The sequence below is a fragment of the Lampetra planeri genome, chromosome 37 (assembly GCF_965212315.1).
Source record: "Lampetra planeri chromosome 37, kcLamPlan1.2.h2, whole genome shotgun sequence".
Lineage (NCBI taxonomy): Eukaryota > Metazoa > Chordata > Hyperoartia > Petromyzontiformes > Petromyzontidae > Lampetra > Lampetra planeri.
The window spans coordinates 8,474,892-8,493,115 of NC_136143.1; the positions used below are offsets into that span (position 1 = coordinate 8,474,892).

At 45.2% G+C, this 18,224-nt stretch overlaps 1 protein-coding gene across 2 annotated transcripts in view; it reads left to right on the plus strand.

The window, feature by feature from the left end:
* Window positions 1–18,224, plus strand: part of METTL16 (methyltransferase 16, RNA N6-adenosine) — a 48,163-nt gene that overhangs the window by 780 nt on the left and 29,159 nt on the right. For both annotated transcript variants that reach the window (XM_078611997.1, XM_078611998.1), the window contains exons 2-5: window positions 6,285–6,421; window positions 11,791–11,993; window positions 14,243–14,383; window positions 15,884–15,999. In XM_078611997.1, coding sequence (XP_078468123.1) covers window positions 6,294–6,421; window positions 11,791–11,993; window positions 14,243–14,383; window positions 15,884–15,999 — 588 coding nt within the window. In that variant the 5' untranslated portion in view covers window positions 6,285–6,293. The remainder of the gene's footprint in view (window positions 1–6,284; window positions 6,422–11,790; window positions 11,994–14,242; window positions 14,384–15,883; window positions 16,000–18,224) is intronic.

The following is an 18,224-nucleotide window of genomic DNA, read 5'->3' on the forward strand; positions in this document are numbered from 1 at the left end:
TTTAATAGTGGGGTGGGGGGGTGTTTAATAGTGGGGGTGGGGGGGGTGTGTTTAATAGTGGGGGTGGGGGGGTGTTTAATAGTGGGGTGGGGGGGTGTTTAATAGTGGGGTGGTGGGGGGGGTGTGTATAATAGTGGGGGTGGGGGGGTGTTTAATAGTGGGGTGGGGGGGTGTTTAATAGTGGGGGTGGGGGGGGTGTGTTTAATAGTGGGGTGGGGGGGGGGGGTGTGTTTAATAGTGGGGTGGGGGGGTGTTTAATAGTGGGGTGGGGGGGTGTTTAATAGTGGGGTGGTGGGGGGGGGGTGTGTATAATAGTGGGGGTGGGGGGTGTTTAATAGTGGGGTGGGGGGGTGTTTAATAGTGGGGGTGGGGGGGGTGTGTTTAATAGTGGGGTGGTGGGGGGGGTGTGTTTAATAGTGGGGTGGGGGGGTGTTTAATAGTGGGGTGGTGGGGGGGGTGTGTTTAATGTTGGGGGTGGGGGGGTGTTTAATAGTGGGGGTGGGGGGGGTGTTTAATAGTGGGGTGGTGGGGGGGGGTGTGTTTAATAGTGGGGTGGGGGGGTGTTTAATAGTGGGGTGGTGGGGGGGATGTGTTTAATGTTGGGGGTGGGGGGGTGTTTAATAGTGGGGGTGGGGGGGTGTTTAATAGTGGGGTGGTGGGGGGGGGTGTGTGTTTAATAGTGGGGGTGGGGGGGTGTTTAATAGTGGGGGTGGGGGGGGTGTTTAATAGTGGGGGTGGGGGGGGGTGTTTAATAGTGGGGGTGGGGGGGTGTTTAATAGTGGGGGGTGGGGGGGGTGTTTAATAGTGGGGGTGGGGGGGTGTTTAATAGTGGGGGTGGGGGGGGGGTGTTTAATAGTGGTGGTGGGGGGGGTGTGTTTAATAGTGGGGGTGGGGGGGTGTTTAATAGTGGGGGTGGGGGGGGTGTTTAATAGTGGGGGTGGGGGGGTGTTTAATAGTGGGGGTGGGGGGGGTGTTTAATAGTGGGGGTGGGGGGGGTGTTTAATAGTGGGGGTGGGGGGGGTGTTTAATAGTGGGGGGGTGTTTAATAGTGGGGTGGTGGGGGGGGGGGTGTTTAATAGTGGGGGTGGGGGGGTGTTTAATAGTGGGGGTGGGGGGGGTGTTTAATAGTGGGGTGGTGGGGGGGTGTGTTTAATAGTGGGGGTGGGGGGGTGTTTAATTGTGGGGGTGGGGGGGTGTTTAATAGTGGGGTGGTGGGGGGGGGGTGTTTAATAGTGGGGGTGGGGGGGTGTTTAATGTGGGGGTGGGGGGGGTGTTTAATAGTGGGGTGGTGGGGGGGTGTTTAATAGTGGGGGGGTGTTTAATAGTGGGGTGGTGGGGGGGGTGTGTTTAATAGTGGGGGTGGGGGGGTGTTTAATAGTGGGGGTGGGGGGGTGTTTAATAGTGGGGGGGTGTTTAATAGTGGGGTGGTGGGGGGGGGGTGTTTAATAGTGGGGGTGGGGGGGTGTTTAATAGTGGGGTGGTGGGGTGTTTAATAGTGGGGTGGGTGTTTAATAGTGGGGGGGGGGGTGTTTAATAGTGGGGGGGGGGTGTTTAATAGTGGGGGGGGGTGTTTAATAGTGGGGGGGGGTGTTTAATAGTGGGGGGGGGTGTTTAATAGTGGGGGGTTGGTGTTTAATAGTGGGGGGGGGTGTTTAATAGTGAGGGGGGGGGTGTTTAATAGTGGGGGGGGGTGTTTAATAGTGGGGGGGGGGGTGTTTAATAGTGGGGGGGGGTGTTTAATAGTGGGGGGGGGGTGTTTAATAGTGGGGGGGGGGGGTGTTTAATAGTGGGGGGGGGGGGTGTTTAATAGTGGGGGGGGGTGTTTAATAGTGGGGGGTGTTTAATAGTGGGGGGGGGTGTTTAATAGTGGGGTGGGGGTGTTTAATAGTGGGGGGGGGGGTGTTTAATAGTGGGGGTGGGGGGGGGTGTTTAATAGTGGGGTGGGGGGGGTGTTTAATAGTGGGGGGGGTGTTTAATAGTGGGGGGTGTTTAATAGTGGGGGGGGGTGTTTAATAGTGGGGGGTGTTTAATAGTGGGGGGGGGTGTTTAATAGTGGGGGGGGGGTGTTTAATTGTGGGGATGGGGGGTTTAATACGTGGGGGTGGGGGGGGGGTGTATCATAGTGGGGGTGGGGGGGGGTGTTTCATAGTGGGGGTGGGGGGGGTATTTAAAGGGGGGGGGGGTATAAGCCCGCGCGCTGGGCTCAGTGTTTGATGTCTTTACATCCATTCCGGCGGCGCTTGGTATGTTGGGTGGTGGTGGTTGTTGCTTAAACGGAATTCGTGAGAATAGATGTCTCTGCTAGTTGTGGTTGCTGGGACCCATCTCCTCTTGTATGGAGGGACGCGGCACTGAGGCCTGTGGCCCTGACGACCGCCTCTCTGCCTGTCCGCCTCACTGGTCTATCTCGTTGTTGTTACTTCGTTTGTCTCTGTGGTTGTTGTTGTTCGTGCTCGCGGTGTAAATCGTCGCGGGTGTCACTATTTGACGCGCTCTCAACTCTCTGCTCACAGTTCCTATGATCACTGTTACATTGCTGTACTACAGAGTTAGAATGATGGCTTTAATCTAAGTTGCCTTGTGGTTGTTGTTGTTTGACTTGCATCCCACTGGGATTTTTGCACAGAGCGTTGGTGCATGGTGCTTTTTTCTGGAAGACTTTGCAGTTTTTTCCTGGATTTTTATGTTTGCGCATAGTCACTTGAAGATGTTTTCTTGTTCATGTTTTTTTTGTTTGTTGCGGTTGCACCAGATTCAAGAGCCGACTGGCTCACAGGGCTCTACCAAATCATAGAAACTGAAAACTAAAACTCTTCTCCTTTCGCCCTGCCTGCCGTCGTCTCGCTGCTGTCGGGAGCGATGGCGAGCGAGGAGTGAACAAGGGTTGGTGCTGGTGGTGTGGGGGAGCCGTGGGCCCGTGAAATTAATAGAAGGCGGAAAAAGAATTGAGGGCTCGAAGTGGAAGTTTCACATACTCTTATTTTTTTCGGTAAAGTCACGTAGGTAAAAAAATGAAATTAAAATTAATAAAAATAAAATAATTATTCATTTTAATTTTATCTTTTTAACCTACGTGACTTTACCGAAAAAACTAAGAGTATGAATCCTTGCAGTCACGAAAGCTTCAAATCTGGAAGTATCTTGTCTGCCTCGCATTCATGTGGCTCCCTCCCCTCTCTGTGTGTCTCTCTGTCTCTCTGTTGTTGTTGCGTGGGACGGGAGCAATGCGATCACGAGGCGAGGTTGCCGATGCTCGCCGTCTCTGGCTCGCCACAACGAGAGAGGGCTTTGCGAGAGAGTATTTGTCTTTTTTGCCATTGCTCTGTTGAGGAAGGGGCATACTAGAGGGGGTTTTGCTGCCGTGCAGGCCGCAGTTTGGGTTGCATGGGCACAGTGGCACTCTTTTTCTTTTTTATTCCACGCTTTTTATTAACTCACTTTGTTGTCATTGTTGTTGTATCATCCTCAAATCTTGTAACTCAATTTTAAGCCACTTCCCAATGTGGTTTGACTGAAAACTTGGTATACTTATGTCATACTGATGACAATCATAAAAAATAAGAAACATTTTAAAACGTTATTTTTTATATGTTATGTTTCGGCTTGGGTCTAATTGTCCACGGTAAACTGACGTTGGCTGTAAATCACCATGGTCCCGTACGTTATGGCAAGCCTCGGGGCCACTTCCTGGAGTCGTGGAGTTCTTCCATTACTAGTACGGTACATTTCATTAAAGCGTGTTTAAAAATATTTTTAAATATTACTTATTAAGTTGTCACTTTGGAACCCGCCACGCTATACAACCGGACGCATTGTTACAACCCGGGTTTAAATACTGTACAACAAGCCAGTACAAAGTATGAAAAAAAAGAATGGGGTTTACCCTTTATGGCAATTAATTAGGTGTTAAGATATTGAAACACCGAATATAAACCTTTTGCAAGGAATCAAGTCTGCATTGACCACAGACAGTACTTGCGGTGAACATGCAAACAAACATCGCTCTAATAATAAAATATGGGCATTGCCTTTGAAACCGATTGGCCTACATTAGAGACGGCAGCAGCCTTCTTTGGGGCCTCGTCTCAGTACCAGCGTCAGGCCAGAGAGGAACGCCAAAAGTGAAGAGCACAGAGGCAATGCCACTATCAGAGAGTCTTTCTATACCCACGTGACTTTACCGAAAGAACCAAAGAGTATGGATTCTTGCAGTCACGAAAGCTTCAAATCAAGATTATTACAAAAGGAGTTCCTGTTTTGTGTTTCCGCAACGGACAACGATGGGCTCGGAGTCTTTAAGTGTTGGAACATTTTCTCAACCTCGTTGGAGTAACGCTATTTTATTCGTAGTTGGATTTTTTTTATTGTGTACCTGATCTTAAATTAGGCCCTCACCCAGGCACTTGGTGACGTTGGTTGAGTGCCAAGATGAAAATATCCCTTAAGCCCCCAGCGTTTCAAAAGCAGAGGACCGTTCGAGTTACCATGTCTGTCTAGCACTAATATACAGTACAGGAGATAATCGATTATATACAGTTTGCGTAGATCATCGATTTTATACAGTGTAGTAGATAATCGATAATCCGGCGACTTCGGGGTGAGAGGGGGTGCCGGATTTCCAAAGACGTCGGATAATCACTACATTATTATTTAAAATTGCTTATTTTTGCACATTCTTGCCATGACATTTTTGTTTAAAATTAGTTACAACATGATATTGGCACAAATAAACAAACAAATGGACAAATATCCTCCTGTAAAAAGTTACTGTTTTTACTCCACCATACTCACCACTCCAATCTCTAAGACTCTGCATGGGGTGATGTATATACGTGCAGTATTTTAATTTTTTAAGTTGTATGTCGTGTATAATGTACTGTCTGTAATATTTGACACTGAAATCAAGCTTAGCTACGTTTTTGTCATGCACACGGTGCCGATAGCCGGACTGGATACAGCATTTGGAGCGATTTTGCCAGTTTTGCCAGATCGACCCGGGACCACCAGATAAATGATGGAAGCAGCCAGATAATTGCGCGGTGCCGGATAATCGATGATCATCTGTACATACTTGGTTCAAGTTAAATGTGAATTCCTGAAGTAAAGGTGCCACGGTCTTCGCTTGCGCTCCTGAAATCTGTTTCGGGAGCTCTTCGTTTAAAGATAGTCTGACTCTGAAACCTCTTCCACTTCTCATATTTTCTGGGTCAGACCTCACCATTTCAATCAGTGTGGTCAGCATTCAACGTAACATATGCATTTGTCTTTGCTATTTCCCCAACTTATGCATTTTTAAGATGCCCTCATTGCTGATTACTAAAGCTTTTGTATGATGGTGAGCCGGGTGGTGGTCGGAGGCGCATCTGTGTTGGCCAGAAATGTGTAATTGTGGGTTAGTGTGCGATCATCGTATCTCGCCAAACGTCATCGTCACATTGTTTATGGGGAGATTGTTTTCGCTCAACGCGTTTTTCGCTTAACGCTGCACTTTTGAGGAACGCATCAACCGCGTTAAACGAGGACTTACTGTACTTTTAACCTTTGCAGTTTTTGTTGCACCAACGCATACATCGCACAAGTTTGTCACGAGAGTTCACTACCATTGTGAGCGTCTTTCTGCGCAATGCTGAGAAACAGCAACCCCCTTGGGTATGGGGCGTCGGTTATACAGCATTTCATTTTCTTTGGTCTCCTTTGTCATGGAATGCTATGGCGACCTTTTGAAAACTACAATACTGTATACCGAACCGGGTACAGCCAGCATGGTGCTGGCTCTACTGAAAAGCCTTCAGCAGCCTTAAAAGCACTGACCAAACACAGCCTCAGTGGCAGAATTGAGTGGCGTTTACAGGCTACTTCAGCGTGAGATTATTCCACTTTGTCAAGGGTTTTTTCCCCCGTAACCACTTAAAAGTATGCACAATTAAACTAAAAGGTGTACAAATTTGATACATCACGTTGATCCCCCCCCTGCCGTTTAATGTATTTGAGCTTCCTTTATAGTGGATTGCATACAAAACAACAATAGCCCACAGCCACGGTCATGTTAAATAAATAAATAAAGTGTCCGCAAAACATTGCCTGCTCTCCCTCACCAGCCCCTTAATGTAATGCATGTAGTTTCTTTGTGTCTGGATAAAAAACCCTCTGGTCACATTACCACCTTTTGAATGCCTTTTGTTGAGCAAGCGTTGGGGGAGGGGGGGGGCATGTAAGGCGTTGAGTGTTAAACGTGGCTTCATATTTCCTTGCGATTTAAAGGTGACCTTGTTTCCTGTCTCCAGGCTTCAGCAATGGCGCTCAACAGGGATATGCACCCCCGCAACCGCTACAAGGACAGACCGCCCGACTTCGCATTGCTGGCCAGCAGAAACCCCGAATTCAAGAAGCACGTGCAGACAGACCTCTCTGGCCGTGTGCGGTAATGATGCTCCGTTATCACAACCTGCACTTTTCGTTAAACATTTCTTGTGTTTTTCTTGTTATCGCAGTTGTTACTTTACGCCATTTTGACAACAGAGCTGAGCTTTTTTTGTTTGCCCATTCGAAGTCCGCGTCTTCAACATTTACAATGTTACACATCGTCGGCCAATTGTCGGTTCCTCATTCCAGCACTCGGATGGTCACAGTAAACCTATGATGAGGGACGAGACCCTTGGGTTTATAATTCATTGTGCAAAGCATGCTTCCCCGATTTCTTAAGTAGTGCATATTCTTTTTGGTTCTTTCGGTAAAGTCACGTACACGTAGGTGAAAAAAAAAAATGTTTTAAATAAAGAAATTAAATCACGACGTTTCGATTGCAACACAAGCAATCATCGTCAGGTGTGACAACCACAGCAAGAATTTTTTTTTTCTCTCCCACTTCAGTAAACAAAAATTCTTGCTGTGGTTGCCACACCTGATGATGATTGCTTGTGTTGCAATCGAAACGTCGTGATGTAATTTATTATTATTTATTTTAGTTATATTTTTTCACTTGCGTGACTTTACCGAAAGAACAAAAGAATATGGATCCTTGCAGTCACGAAAACTTCAAATCTCATATTTAAGTAATGCCTTGGCAATTGCACTAAATTATATGCCTTCCCAGCATCCAATAACGCAACATACAGGGAATGCATGTTCCTGGAAATACAGGTTGGAGCTGTAAATCAAATGTTTTTAATGTTTCCACGGAGGATAATTTTTGTTGTCTAAGCCACAGATAGAGCTATTGAATGCGAGCCAATTGTAGCGACGGCATAATTGCAATGAATGTTGTTGCCTCTAGTGTAGCTCATTAACACTTTGCATTTTCAACGTCCATCTCTTGTTAAAAAAAAGGGGATCATCTAAGTGGAAATTAACTTGATTATAAATGGCATTATTTGTTCTTTAATTAACCAGGAGACAATGATTCGAGGTTTTTGAGTTGTGTGTCGCTTAAAAAATGTGGAATTTGGAATTTGACAGCCACAAAATTGGTCTATACGTGTGAGTGATGTTACAGGGTCTTTAATAGCCAGTTAAGTACAGCCTTGTTGCTATTTGTTTGCAGAAATTGTCCAGCGTGCCATGAATATGAGCAAACGAGGTGCATTCTGATGTTTGAGGGGGGGAAAAACCCCATTTAATTAATCCATTAAATTCCATATTGCAACTACAGGTGTTAAACGATAATTAGGTCGCCAGAAATCGTTTTCAGACTCGATTACCGATTATGATGGTCAGGAATCGGCAATCTATTCCATAGGGAAGTGTTCAAACTGCTTGACCTGTGAGAGAGTGATTAATCGGTTGCAGCCGTAATAAAGTACCAGCGGCAGGCCGAAGTCATCGCATGGCACATATGCACTTGTTTCTTCATTAAAAGGTCAAGGTGCAGCCATGCAATTTATTCTAGATTTGAAGCTTTCGTGACTGCAAGGATTCATATTCTTAGGTTTTTTCGGTAAAGTCACGTAGGTAAAAAATTTAAATTAATAAAAGTAAAATAAAAATTAAATAAAAATAACGACGTTTCGGAGGTAACACAAGCTTCCGTCTTCAGGTGGAACCGTCACAGCACGATAGCTGTATTTTATTTTTATTTTACTTTTATTAATTTACATTTTAAATTTTTTACCTACGTGACTTTACCGAAAAAACCTAAGAATATGAAAAATGCAATTTATTGTTCACATCACTACTGGCGGAAAGGCTTCCATGAGTATAGGGAAGTCTAGCGGGTAATTGGTCTATTCTTTCACGTTGCCTAGTCACTTTGGAAGGTGGTGGGTGTACCCACATGTTACCCCACCACACTTGAACTACCCGATTGACTATCTGTGGTTTTACCCACGTATACTGCGGAGTGGATAGAGCTGGGGTGAGATTTAAGAAAATTGTCCCCATTGGTTCAACACCAGGGAGATCAAATCATACTTGCCAACCTCTGAATTGCGGGTCCAAGTGTGCGAACCATTACACCAGCGCAGCACCCTTCGTTTTTCAGTTAAAAAAAATTATGTTACGTTTACTGTGCGACATCTGAATGTGCTTCAAGTCGGTTTTTGCCTATTTTATGCGATTACCAGTAATGAAAAAAACACGTTTAACAACCCCTAGTTGCAACCGTTCTTACATTTCTTTTCATCGGTTGAACCAGTCGCATGCGCTTACATTCGCAGATAGCCGGATGCCGCACCACAGAAAATGTCCTATCTCTTCATGTCAGTTTCATTTCATGGAAATATACTCGAATTTATAGACTTAATTGTTCAGTGACTTGTACTTTTATAAGGTTAATCAGGACTGCAAGACAGCTATTACGGTCTCTCCAACTGGTATTGTAAAGGAAATGCTTGGTGGCGGTTTCATTCCATTGGCAATCAGCTCCCATCACCAAGGGCACCTTTAACCTCACAAGGATGATAGAAATGAGCCTCCCGGGTACCATGAATGGTGTATGCCAGGTGTGGCTGATGCAGCCTTTGTAATGAAATAATTTTACATCTTTCACGCAGCTCACATTCAATTTATCTGCCACCTTCTGATGTAGACTCTCCGAGTAATCTGAGTCGTCTCATTTGGCTAATCGAGTTGGGGCTTGATTGTGCCCTGCCTGCGTGTAATCGGTGTTCTCAAAGTAGCATGGCATTGGTATTCATCCCTGGCTGTCAGTTTTATCAGGGTATTTTGGCATTCATTGGGACCGTACTGATTTTATACGTGCAAGCCAAACGGAAAGGGTCCCATGCTGAGATAAAATTATTAAACTCTTTTTTACGCGGAGTGGCAATCTTAAACACAGTGGGGCGTTTAGTACCGGTGTCCTTGCAAGACACTTAATATTGTCGTACAATTCTGGGATTGTTCCACAGCTCATTGTAAACACTTTTGTGCTGTGTGCACTTTTCGAGTTATTGTTTACTTTTAAGAAGGGTGTTTTATTATTCATAATTTTGGCCTGTTTTTTGTCATATCACTGCTCTGATGTACTGCCTTTGAAGCATCCAATCAGGTTTGTAACAGAAATAATGCCACGGGGAAGAAGTAGAGAACTCAAAATCGATGCACAACATCAATGTTTTATCACAAGTGAGCAAATGTTATTAGACACGAAGCGCCACGTTCGGAGGTCGTGTAATGTCTGGCGGGTTACACTGCCGAGTGTTTGATCTCGGTATCGTAGAGCGATAAACAATGGGCAGCACGCTGGAGACGACAGGCCCACAAGTCCCCCACTGTTTTTTTGTTAATGCAAATTGACATGAGCGTTAATTGACATATAATTACTCACAATATCCATCATTTAATCAGACGAAGACTCGTTGATCTCAATATGCCCTCACATTGCCTCTAACCAACTTGTGCTAAGTTGTTACCGCTCCTGCATAATGATATTTCTGAGATCATCCTTGCAAAAGAGACCAATTCACAATGGATTGTCACGTTTTTAAATGTGGTCAAATGAACCTTATGGCGGGACCCCGGGGTCCCATAAGCCCCCGGCTCTCGCATAAACTGCATTGCGACGTCATTTTATGTCTGTTGAAGGCGAACGACACGGCAATCTATTCCTCTCGACGTGCTTTACACGATGCGCTAATCAAAGTTTCAAAGTTTTGTTTCTTCTACGCATTCGTCCTCGCTGCGCTTGGACGACATAACAGAATGATCCGCGCCAGGTGGGTCGCAGCGTTTATGTGCGCGGTGGGACGGAGTCGCCAAAAATAAACTAATTAATTACGATTTTGCCTTCTGCTTATGCGGGACCCCGTGGTCCCACCATGAGGTTCAAATAAGGAACACTAATGTGAGTAAAAATAGCTTCAATTAAATGCTTTGATTGCGATCACTTTATTTTTTCCATTTACAGGATCATTATTAATTCCATGCAGTGAGTATGGTTGCTCGGAGGCACATCCAGTGTTGGTTGCATCTTGTACTTTGCCAGTGGTTTGATTTGGCACATCTTTATCCCCTGTACAGGTACTTCATTCCTAGGTTGCTACGATATGGTGATACTAAGATGTGTTGTACGATGTACAATCCACGACCGTTTAAAATCCATTTTACTGAATATTGTTATTTCATCATCATCATCGCAGTATTTCATCAAATGTTTTAACTCAACATATTTGAAATGCAAATTCAATTATTGTAAATCAATTCCTATTAATCATGCAATTAGTCCTTGGAGATTGTTTTTCTGAACAATTAATGGCTTGACAATTGTATGACAGATTTTTTGTTTGATTCGAATTTTAATCACTTTTAGTGCAATCAACTATGCATGATAACAATTAAATGTACTGATTATAATACTCGGGGGCAGACTTGGGTTGAGTGAACTGCAGTTGGTAGAACTTTATTTACACTTAGTGTGAGCGCGGCAAACCACAAAAACAATTCAATGAACATTTGATTTACAAATACAATTTCATAGGAAACTGATCATTGTTGTATCATGACATCGAATATCCGTTCGTCATGAAAAATGTATATCACGGTAACCATAAGGTTTTCTTACTGTACGCGTGAGGGTGTTTTTTCTGTGTGTATATCAATGTAGTTTCTGCAGGGGGTGTCTGTACATTGAACTCCTTTCACGCCGTACGCATCCAACCGTGCTAATCGGAGGTGCGGATGAGAGAAGTTGTACCACACAATATAATTGGAGACCACTTATTTGGTTCGCGAGAGGCAGGCGCAGGCTCGCGAGCTCGGGGTTGTTTGGCATAGTGGTTGGTGCACTGCTACCAATGCGGTCGCCTGGGTTCAATTGCTGCTCATGAATAAAATAAGTGGCAATCGCTACCTAAGTCTAATCGGGGGCGTCGCCAAGGTCAACCGAGGCTTAAATGATACCCTAGTGCGTTGTGCACACATCAGCCCTAGAGAGACAAAGATTGCCACGTGTGGTGGTGCTGGCCACACCACACGTTGTGCACAGAGCCCTTGTAGGTGCTCATTAACCCTTCCCTGTTCTGACGACGTACGCGTACGTCCTCAGCTTTTCTTCCGATTCCATTCCGATTCCATACGTTTACGTCATCGCAACGGAATATACATTCCGAACGGATTCAAATCGATTCTGAATATAATTTGAAGCAAAAAGGCCATGGGGAAGGACACATGGCACAGTTTGGTGCCAGCTATCGTAGAGTTCGGTCGTGTCGTTACAGCGGTGAACAAGACCCACCCTGCAACTTGCAGATGTCTTGTAACGGGAAAGCGTTAACAGCACGTTGCCCATAACACACTGCAGGTTTAAACAGCAAGTCTTGTATTTTTGTACTCCTCCCCCATCGTTCACCTTCGCAGGTTGAACTTCAAGGAGCCGGAAGCGGTGCGTGCACTTACCTGCGCCCTCCTGCAGGAGGATTTTGGACTGAGCATCGAAATCCCTCTGGAGCGCCTCATCCCAACGCTGCCTCTCCGCCTCAACTATATCCACTGGGTGGAGGATCTGCTGGGCAGCAGCTCGGGCAGGGACCCAGAGAAAACCGTGCATGGCATTGACATCGGTAAGCTCAGTTGTTTGGGCACACTCTCTATTGAGTCTGTGTGTGTGTAGAAGCATTCGTTTTTCTCTCCATAGTTGCCTGGCGACTTTCTTACAGACAAACTAACTGACTTGTGAATTAGACATGAAAAAAAAAACAGGCTACAAGAGGTTTGTCACTGACTTTTCCTGGATTCCACAATTAAAATGTTTTTAAGGTCAAGACTGATTTGTCCAGCATTGGTATCACTTTCTCCTCTATGCTAGAATCCCACAGCCCTTGTCCAATTGACACGCAGCGCTTCAAAAAGTCCACTTACAGTATTATCTGGCGTTATCTGGTTTCAGATATTCCCCTTGGATGTCAGCTTGAAATGCTGCTCCAATGCCCGTCTTGGTGGCCTTCCCTCCCCCATATTGGACACACATGTCACAAATTGCACCAACTGGGATAGCTGTTATCTTGTAACCGTGACTACACGGTTATCTTGATAGTCGAATGCGAATACTTGAGAAACGTCTGATGTTTCATTGATGTCCAGATGTGTGGAGGTACACGTTCATCTGCACTGTTCAAGAGCGCCATATAGTGGACTTGAGTAAAAGTTAAATTGAAGACGTGCTGTGGTTTGCCTTGGCATATAAATCAATCACGCTTTTTTCTTATATCGAATTTTGCCTGCCGACATCTTTGGCAATGCAATGACTCATCGGAGGCCATGAAAACGAGTTTGCTAAATTTGACTATTGCAAGTAAGATATATGGTGTAAATCCTCTAGACTTTCACTACTGCGTTATGGCATAATTCATCAACCTTTAAAAACGTATCCTTAATTTTAAGCCTGTTTTATTTAATATTGTTGCTGTGCAATTACTATTACCACTGTTTGTTAGGCTTACATGTTATTGTTGATTTGCCGTAATACTGTGCAGCCTTAATTATTGTTATTATTTTGTCTCGGCCTGCACATTAGTACAAAATGTGAAATTGATGGCGGAGCATTTTCTCTCCAATTATTTTACAAGCACTCTTACAAGTACAAAAAAATAGATGCCGTTGCTTTTGGATGTAATATCGAAATGATGAGGTTGTATGTGGCTCATGATTTTGCAGAATGCCTTGTGCAGTGAACTTGATTCCGTTTTCATCGCTTTAAGCAATGTTTAAACATCATGATTACAAGGATGCAACATGCATGCTCATGGCCCATTTGGTAACTTCCTGCTATGCACACAATTTAACTTATTTTTTATAACTTTTACGCAACATTTGTGTTAAATGTATTTCAATATTTAAATATATTTTACATTGCAATTTATTTACGTTCAGCTATGTGTTTGGTGTCCATTTCTTGTTGGATATATCTGCTGATGTAATGTATTCTATATTGACCTCGTATATCATGGCCCTCTTACCAGGGCCCTCTTTTCAATTGGCCCTCTTACCAGGGTCCCCTTTGGATTTAGATGCCAATCTCAAGTGTTTGCCCTGCCTAAATAAATGTTATTATTAATGATTAATGAAGCTTGCTGAGCACTCGCATTTGTTCTAGATTTGAAGCTTTCGTGACTGCAAGGAATCATCTTCTTAGGTTTTTTCGGTAAAGTCACGTAGGTAAAACATCAAAATGAATGAAAATAAAATAAAATAAAAAATCACGACGTTTCGGAGGCAACACAAGTCTCCGTCATCAGGTGGGACCGTCACAGCCAGATTAGCTGCATCAAGTGAGGCAATGATTCAAGATGTAATCCCTTAAAAGCGAGTTGAGGGGGGGAGGAGAGGGAGGGGGGAGCTCATCAGACTATGGTAGCCAATGAATGGAACGTATCGGGAGGGAGGGGGGGCGAGGCCAAAAGGGTGGGCGACGGCGTGCAAGCGATTGTGCGCAAGCGGCTAATGTGTTGGCGTGTGCAGTAATTAGCCGCTTGCGCACAATCGCTTGCACGCCGTCGCCCACCCTTTTGGCCTCGCCCCCCCTCCCTCCCGATACGTTCCATTCATTGGCTACCATAGTCTGATGAGCTCCCCCCTCCCTCTCCTCCCCCCCTCAACTCGCTTTTAAGGGATTACATCTTGAATCATTGCCTCACTTGATGCAGCTAATCTGGCTGTGACGGTCCCACCTGATGACGGAGACTTGTGTTGCCTCCGAAACGTCGTGATTTTTTATTTTATTTTATTTTATTTTCATTCATTTTGATGTTTTACCTACGTGACTTTACCGAAAAAACCTAAGAAGATGATTACTCGCATTTGTCCTTGGCAGGGACGGGCGCCTCGTGCATCTACCCACTGCTCGGCGCCACCATGAACGGTTGGCACTTCCTGGCCACCGAGGTGGACAACGTGTGCTTCACCTACGCCACCCAGAACGTGGCGAGAAACGCTCTGCAGGGGCTCGTGCGCGGTGAGCATGCGCAGTCCACACCCCGTGCCCTCACGGTCCCTCGGCGCAGGCGTTAACGAGCGGCATTGTAATCGGGCAAAGTCTGTCCTAGTGCTAACGGTGGTGTCATAGCACAAAGATCTTCATGGCTAAGCATGGCGTTATGACACAAGCACCATCTTAACACTAGTCGTATTTTAGCGTATGGAAAGTATGTGTAAATTATACATCCACGTTTAAGTTTGCGAGGCATGTGATCGCCTCGGGAGCAGCGTGACTCGTGCTGTACAGTTCGTCGGAGAGCAGGCGTACAATGCAGTTGTTCGTGATGTGGTCCATTGTTTAGTTTGGGTGGCCACAGTCCCTGCACTGGGGCGGGGGGGGGGGGGTGTCATTTCTAATGTCCCACGTGTGGATAGAGGTGTGCGCAGCAGCAGCAGCAGTGAGCAGTCACCGCTCACTGCTGTAGCGGTTGATGGAAGAGCCACCAAAGTTTTCTTGGCAGAACAAAGCCGTGCGGAGCAGTGGTGGGACCCTCGATGAGGATTTTATTCGGAACCTCGGCAGAACAACTCCACAGTTGTTTTCCGGCAGTCTTCAGTTGACCCCACTTCATCCAGTTGTCTTGCATGGCGATCCCAGATTGGTTTCTGGTATCTCAGACGTGTTCGTGAAGGATTGAGCAAGGCCTGGTGTAACAGGGGAGGTCTCTGCTTCCTCGGATTTTTCCCTGTTGGTTTGATGTTACGGCATCCCCAGAGAGGTTTGTTGATGCATTATGTTGGCCAGAACATCTCATTCTGATGGAAAAAAAAGTGCTTAAAAAAATTAAGTACAATGAATGTATGCAGTTATTGCAATGTGCGTATTGTTCATCTACAAACAAGCTTGTACTTAGAAGTAACATGAACCACTCGAAGCAAGTGATTATTTCCATTGAGCTGCTTCGATATATCTCTCTGCAGTGAGTTAACAGGTGGTGGGTACACCTCACATTTCATGATAACAGTGACAGAGGCAGCCTTCATTCCATTTAGCAAATGGAGTTAATCCGCTCCTTCACAGCCGGTTACTCTTGACGGGAGGCGGTCTTCTCCCAGACGATGGTCATTACACGCTCGAGGTTTCCGCTGGTCTCGAAAAGCAGCCCTCAATATCGGGAGATCCGCTTGCCCGCCTCTCGCCACGCTTGGCTCCCAACGCGACACGGCAAAGGGGTTGTCCTCACTGCCCCGTGGGCAACACATCGTTAGACTGTTCGGGTATGAGTGGCACAGCGATGCGTGACAATATTCGTAAGTAGAGGAGTCCCTGTGCATCAGACTTGCACAAAATTTGCATCGGTGTGTCTGCTAAAGGGTTCTTGGTACAGACAGGTGCGAGGCATGTATGCCTTGCAGCCCGGTTTGTGAACTGCTGGTAGGCACGATCGCTGTGAAGAAACGGGATGCACTCGTATCAGCGTGACGTTACCAGTAACTCTCCCGTATCGTCAAACCTTGCACCCTCGTGCCGTTGCAGTCATGAAGGTGCCGCAGAAGACTCTGCTGGTGGAGGCGCTAAACGAAGATCCGGAGTTGGCGTACGACTTTTGCGTGTGCAACCCGCCATTCTTTGCCAACCAGCAGGAGGCCCATGTAAGATCGGCATCGTTTGTGTTGTAATTCGAGGTGTTTGGAGAGCTAGTTTTTTTTTGCATTTCTGTGAACCAATTTTCACAACAGAATGGTTTGGATTCTCCAGCCGCGTGTCCAATTCCTGCTTCATGAATTGCATTAGCTTTGTAAAGTGGACGTCTGCTTGCCAAGTGAGCTTAATGACTCCATTACATGGTTTGATATTGTTACAGCCCCGATTTTTAAAGCTGATATCCACAGCTAAACTACTAAAACAACAACTAGACCAGTGACGTATCAATAGACGACAAAAGAGTGTTCAAGGTGAAGAGGTCACTGCAGCCATTGCTGTTGATGTCACCACATCATTTTGTAGCCATCACTTCCGTTAGATCCCAAAGTTGTCGCAAAGTTGACACCTGACCTCCACGGTCTGCATGTTAGTGTCCAACAATCTGGCTTTAGGTCACTTGACCCCTGGTTACTACTCCACTGTCTGTCTTGGTAACCTGCCATCCTTTATTATGCCCACGTATCCCATCCATTAAAGCTAAACCTTCCTGGATACAATCGAATAACAGTTTCTTGGCGTGCCAACGGCATCCTTAAATGGTGTTAGCATTTGAAATTTCCCTTGCAAAGGCTGCAAATTCATTTTAATGGGCCAACTTGCCTACCTAGATCAAGTTTGTCCTGCGTTCATGTTGGGCAAATCTACTGGACCAGAATAACTGCCTCTTTATATGTGTCCCCCCCCCCCCTGGCCCGTCCCTAAAAGAGACATTTTTTAAATGATCTAATCGTTGATGGTAATTTCCAACTTTGCAAATATCCACCCTGGTAACGGCACACGAAAGTCCGCTTGCGTGCGCGCCGATGTCTGTGCGTGCAGTCCGCCAGTGGCTATTTTTTAATGTCTGTGCACCCGCAAGAAAACGTCACACGGGTAATTCTCATCGACTCGCCCCGAAATGGACGGGCGGCAAATGCGGTCTACGCTCGCTCAGCTGTCATCCACCAAAGACAATGAGCGATCTTTTCACTTTGCCTTTGATGTATGAGTTCTCACTTGGTGCTCCATCTTGAGTTTTTTCTCCATTTCTCCAAAACATTTCATTTTATCCACAATTCCACAGTGTGTCAGTTTTAGGTTGTGATTTTCTCCCCCCCCCCCTCATCCACCATCTTCACATAAAAATAAATAAAACATCAACCAGTGGGGATCGATGGCTGTGTCATGTGGTGCAGTGATGGCTCCCTTTGTGTGCACGGCTTGCGATGGACACAATTCGAAAGTCGGCAGGTGGCTTCAGGAGGAGGTCTTAACTTGAGGGCAAAGTTAACATACTAAGATGATGTAAACAAAAGAAAAACTTTAAAAAGCTGGATGAAAACTGCTTAAACTTAAAATTTTCATCAAAGAAATGGCATAAATTTACAAGTCAGGAAGTAAAAATATTAAGTCTACATTAATCATATTTTCTTTGTTAAATTATTTTTTGTAGAATATTACATCATCATAAGCAATTGATCAATTAATAAAAAATCAGTAGTCATGCTCGTGTTTCACGTGTTAAATTGTGTAATTAATTGTAAGATCCATGCATTATTTATGCAAAATTATGCCTTTCCGATGATGAAATAAATGTGACGGCAAACACGGCAGGACGCATCCCAGACAAACAATACAAATGAGAGAGTACAAGTGAGACAGAAAAAGGAACACATTCTTGAATGACCTATTGCGATAATGCCATCTAATTACGGGAGAGGTGAATTGTCGTATGCCCAATATTCAATGTTGTACTGATGAGACAATGAACTTTGTAGCGATGACTAACGTGAGTATGTAATAGGCGCTCGTGCCAAATGCATTTTTACACAAGTGGACGGCACATGGTGCCATGAACTTAATGAGTCGTAACGATGCAACTTCACGATCTCATCACAACATTTTCATGCCATGCGGGTGTGAGAATGAAGACTGGCATGCCGCTGAATGTGATGGCATGATTGAGGCCTGTGTGTTAAGGCTTTATTCCTTAGTCTGTTCGTGAAGAGTTTTGATGTCAGCAGTGTTCGCCCGTATGGTTTTTTTTTGGAGAATTGCTTAAACTAAACAATTTGTATTCAACCAGGTAAGGCACACTGAGCTATATAGCTCTTTCTCAGAAGCCACCTGGCCACAAATGATAGCTCAACGAAGTTGCTTATACTGTGGAAATGTATAGCAGCCAAATACTCTT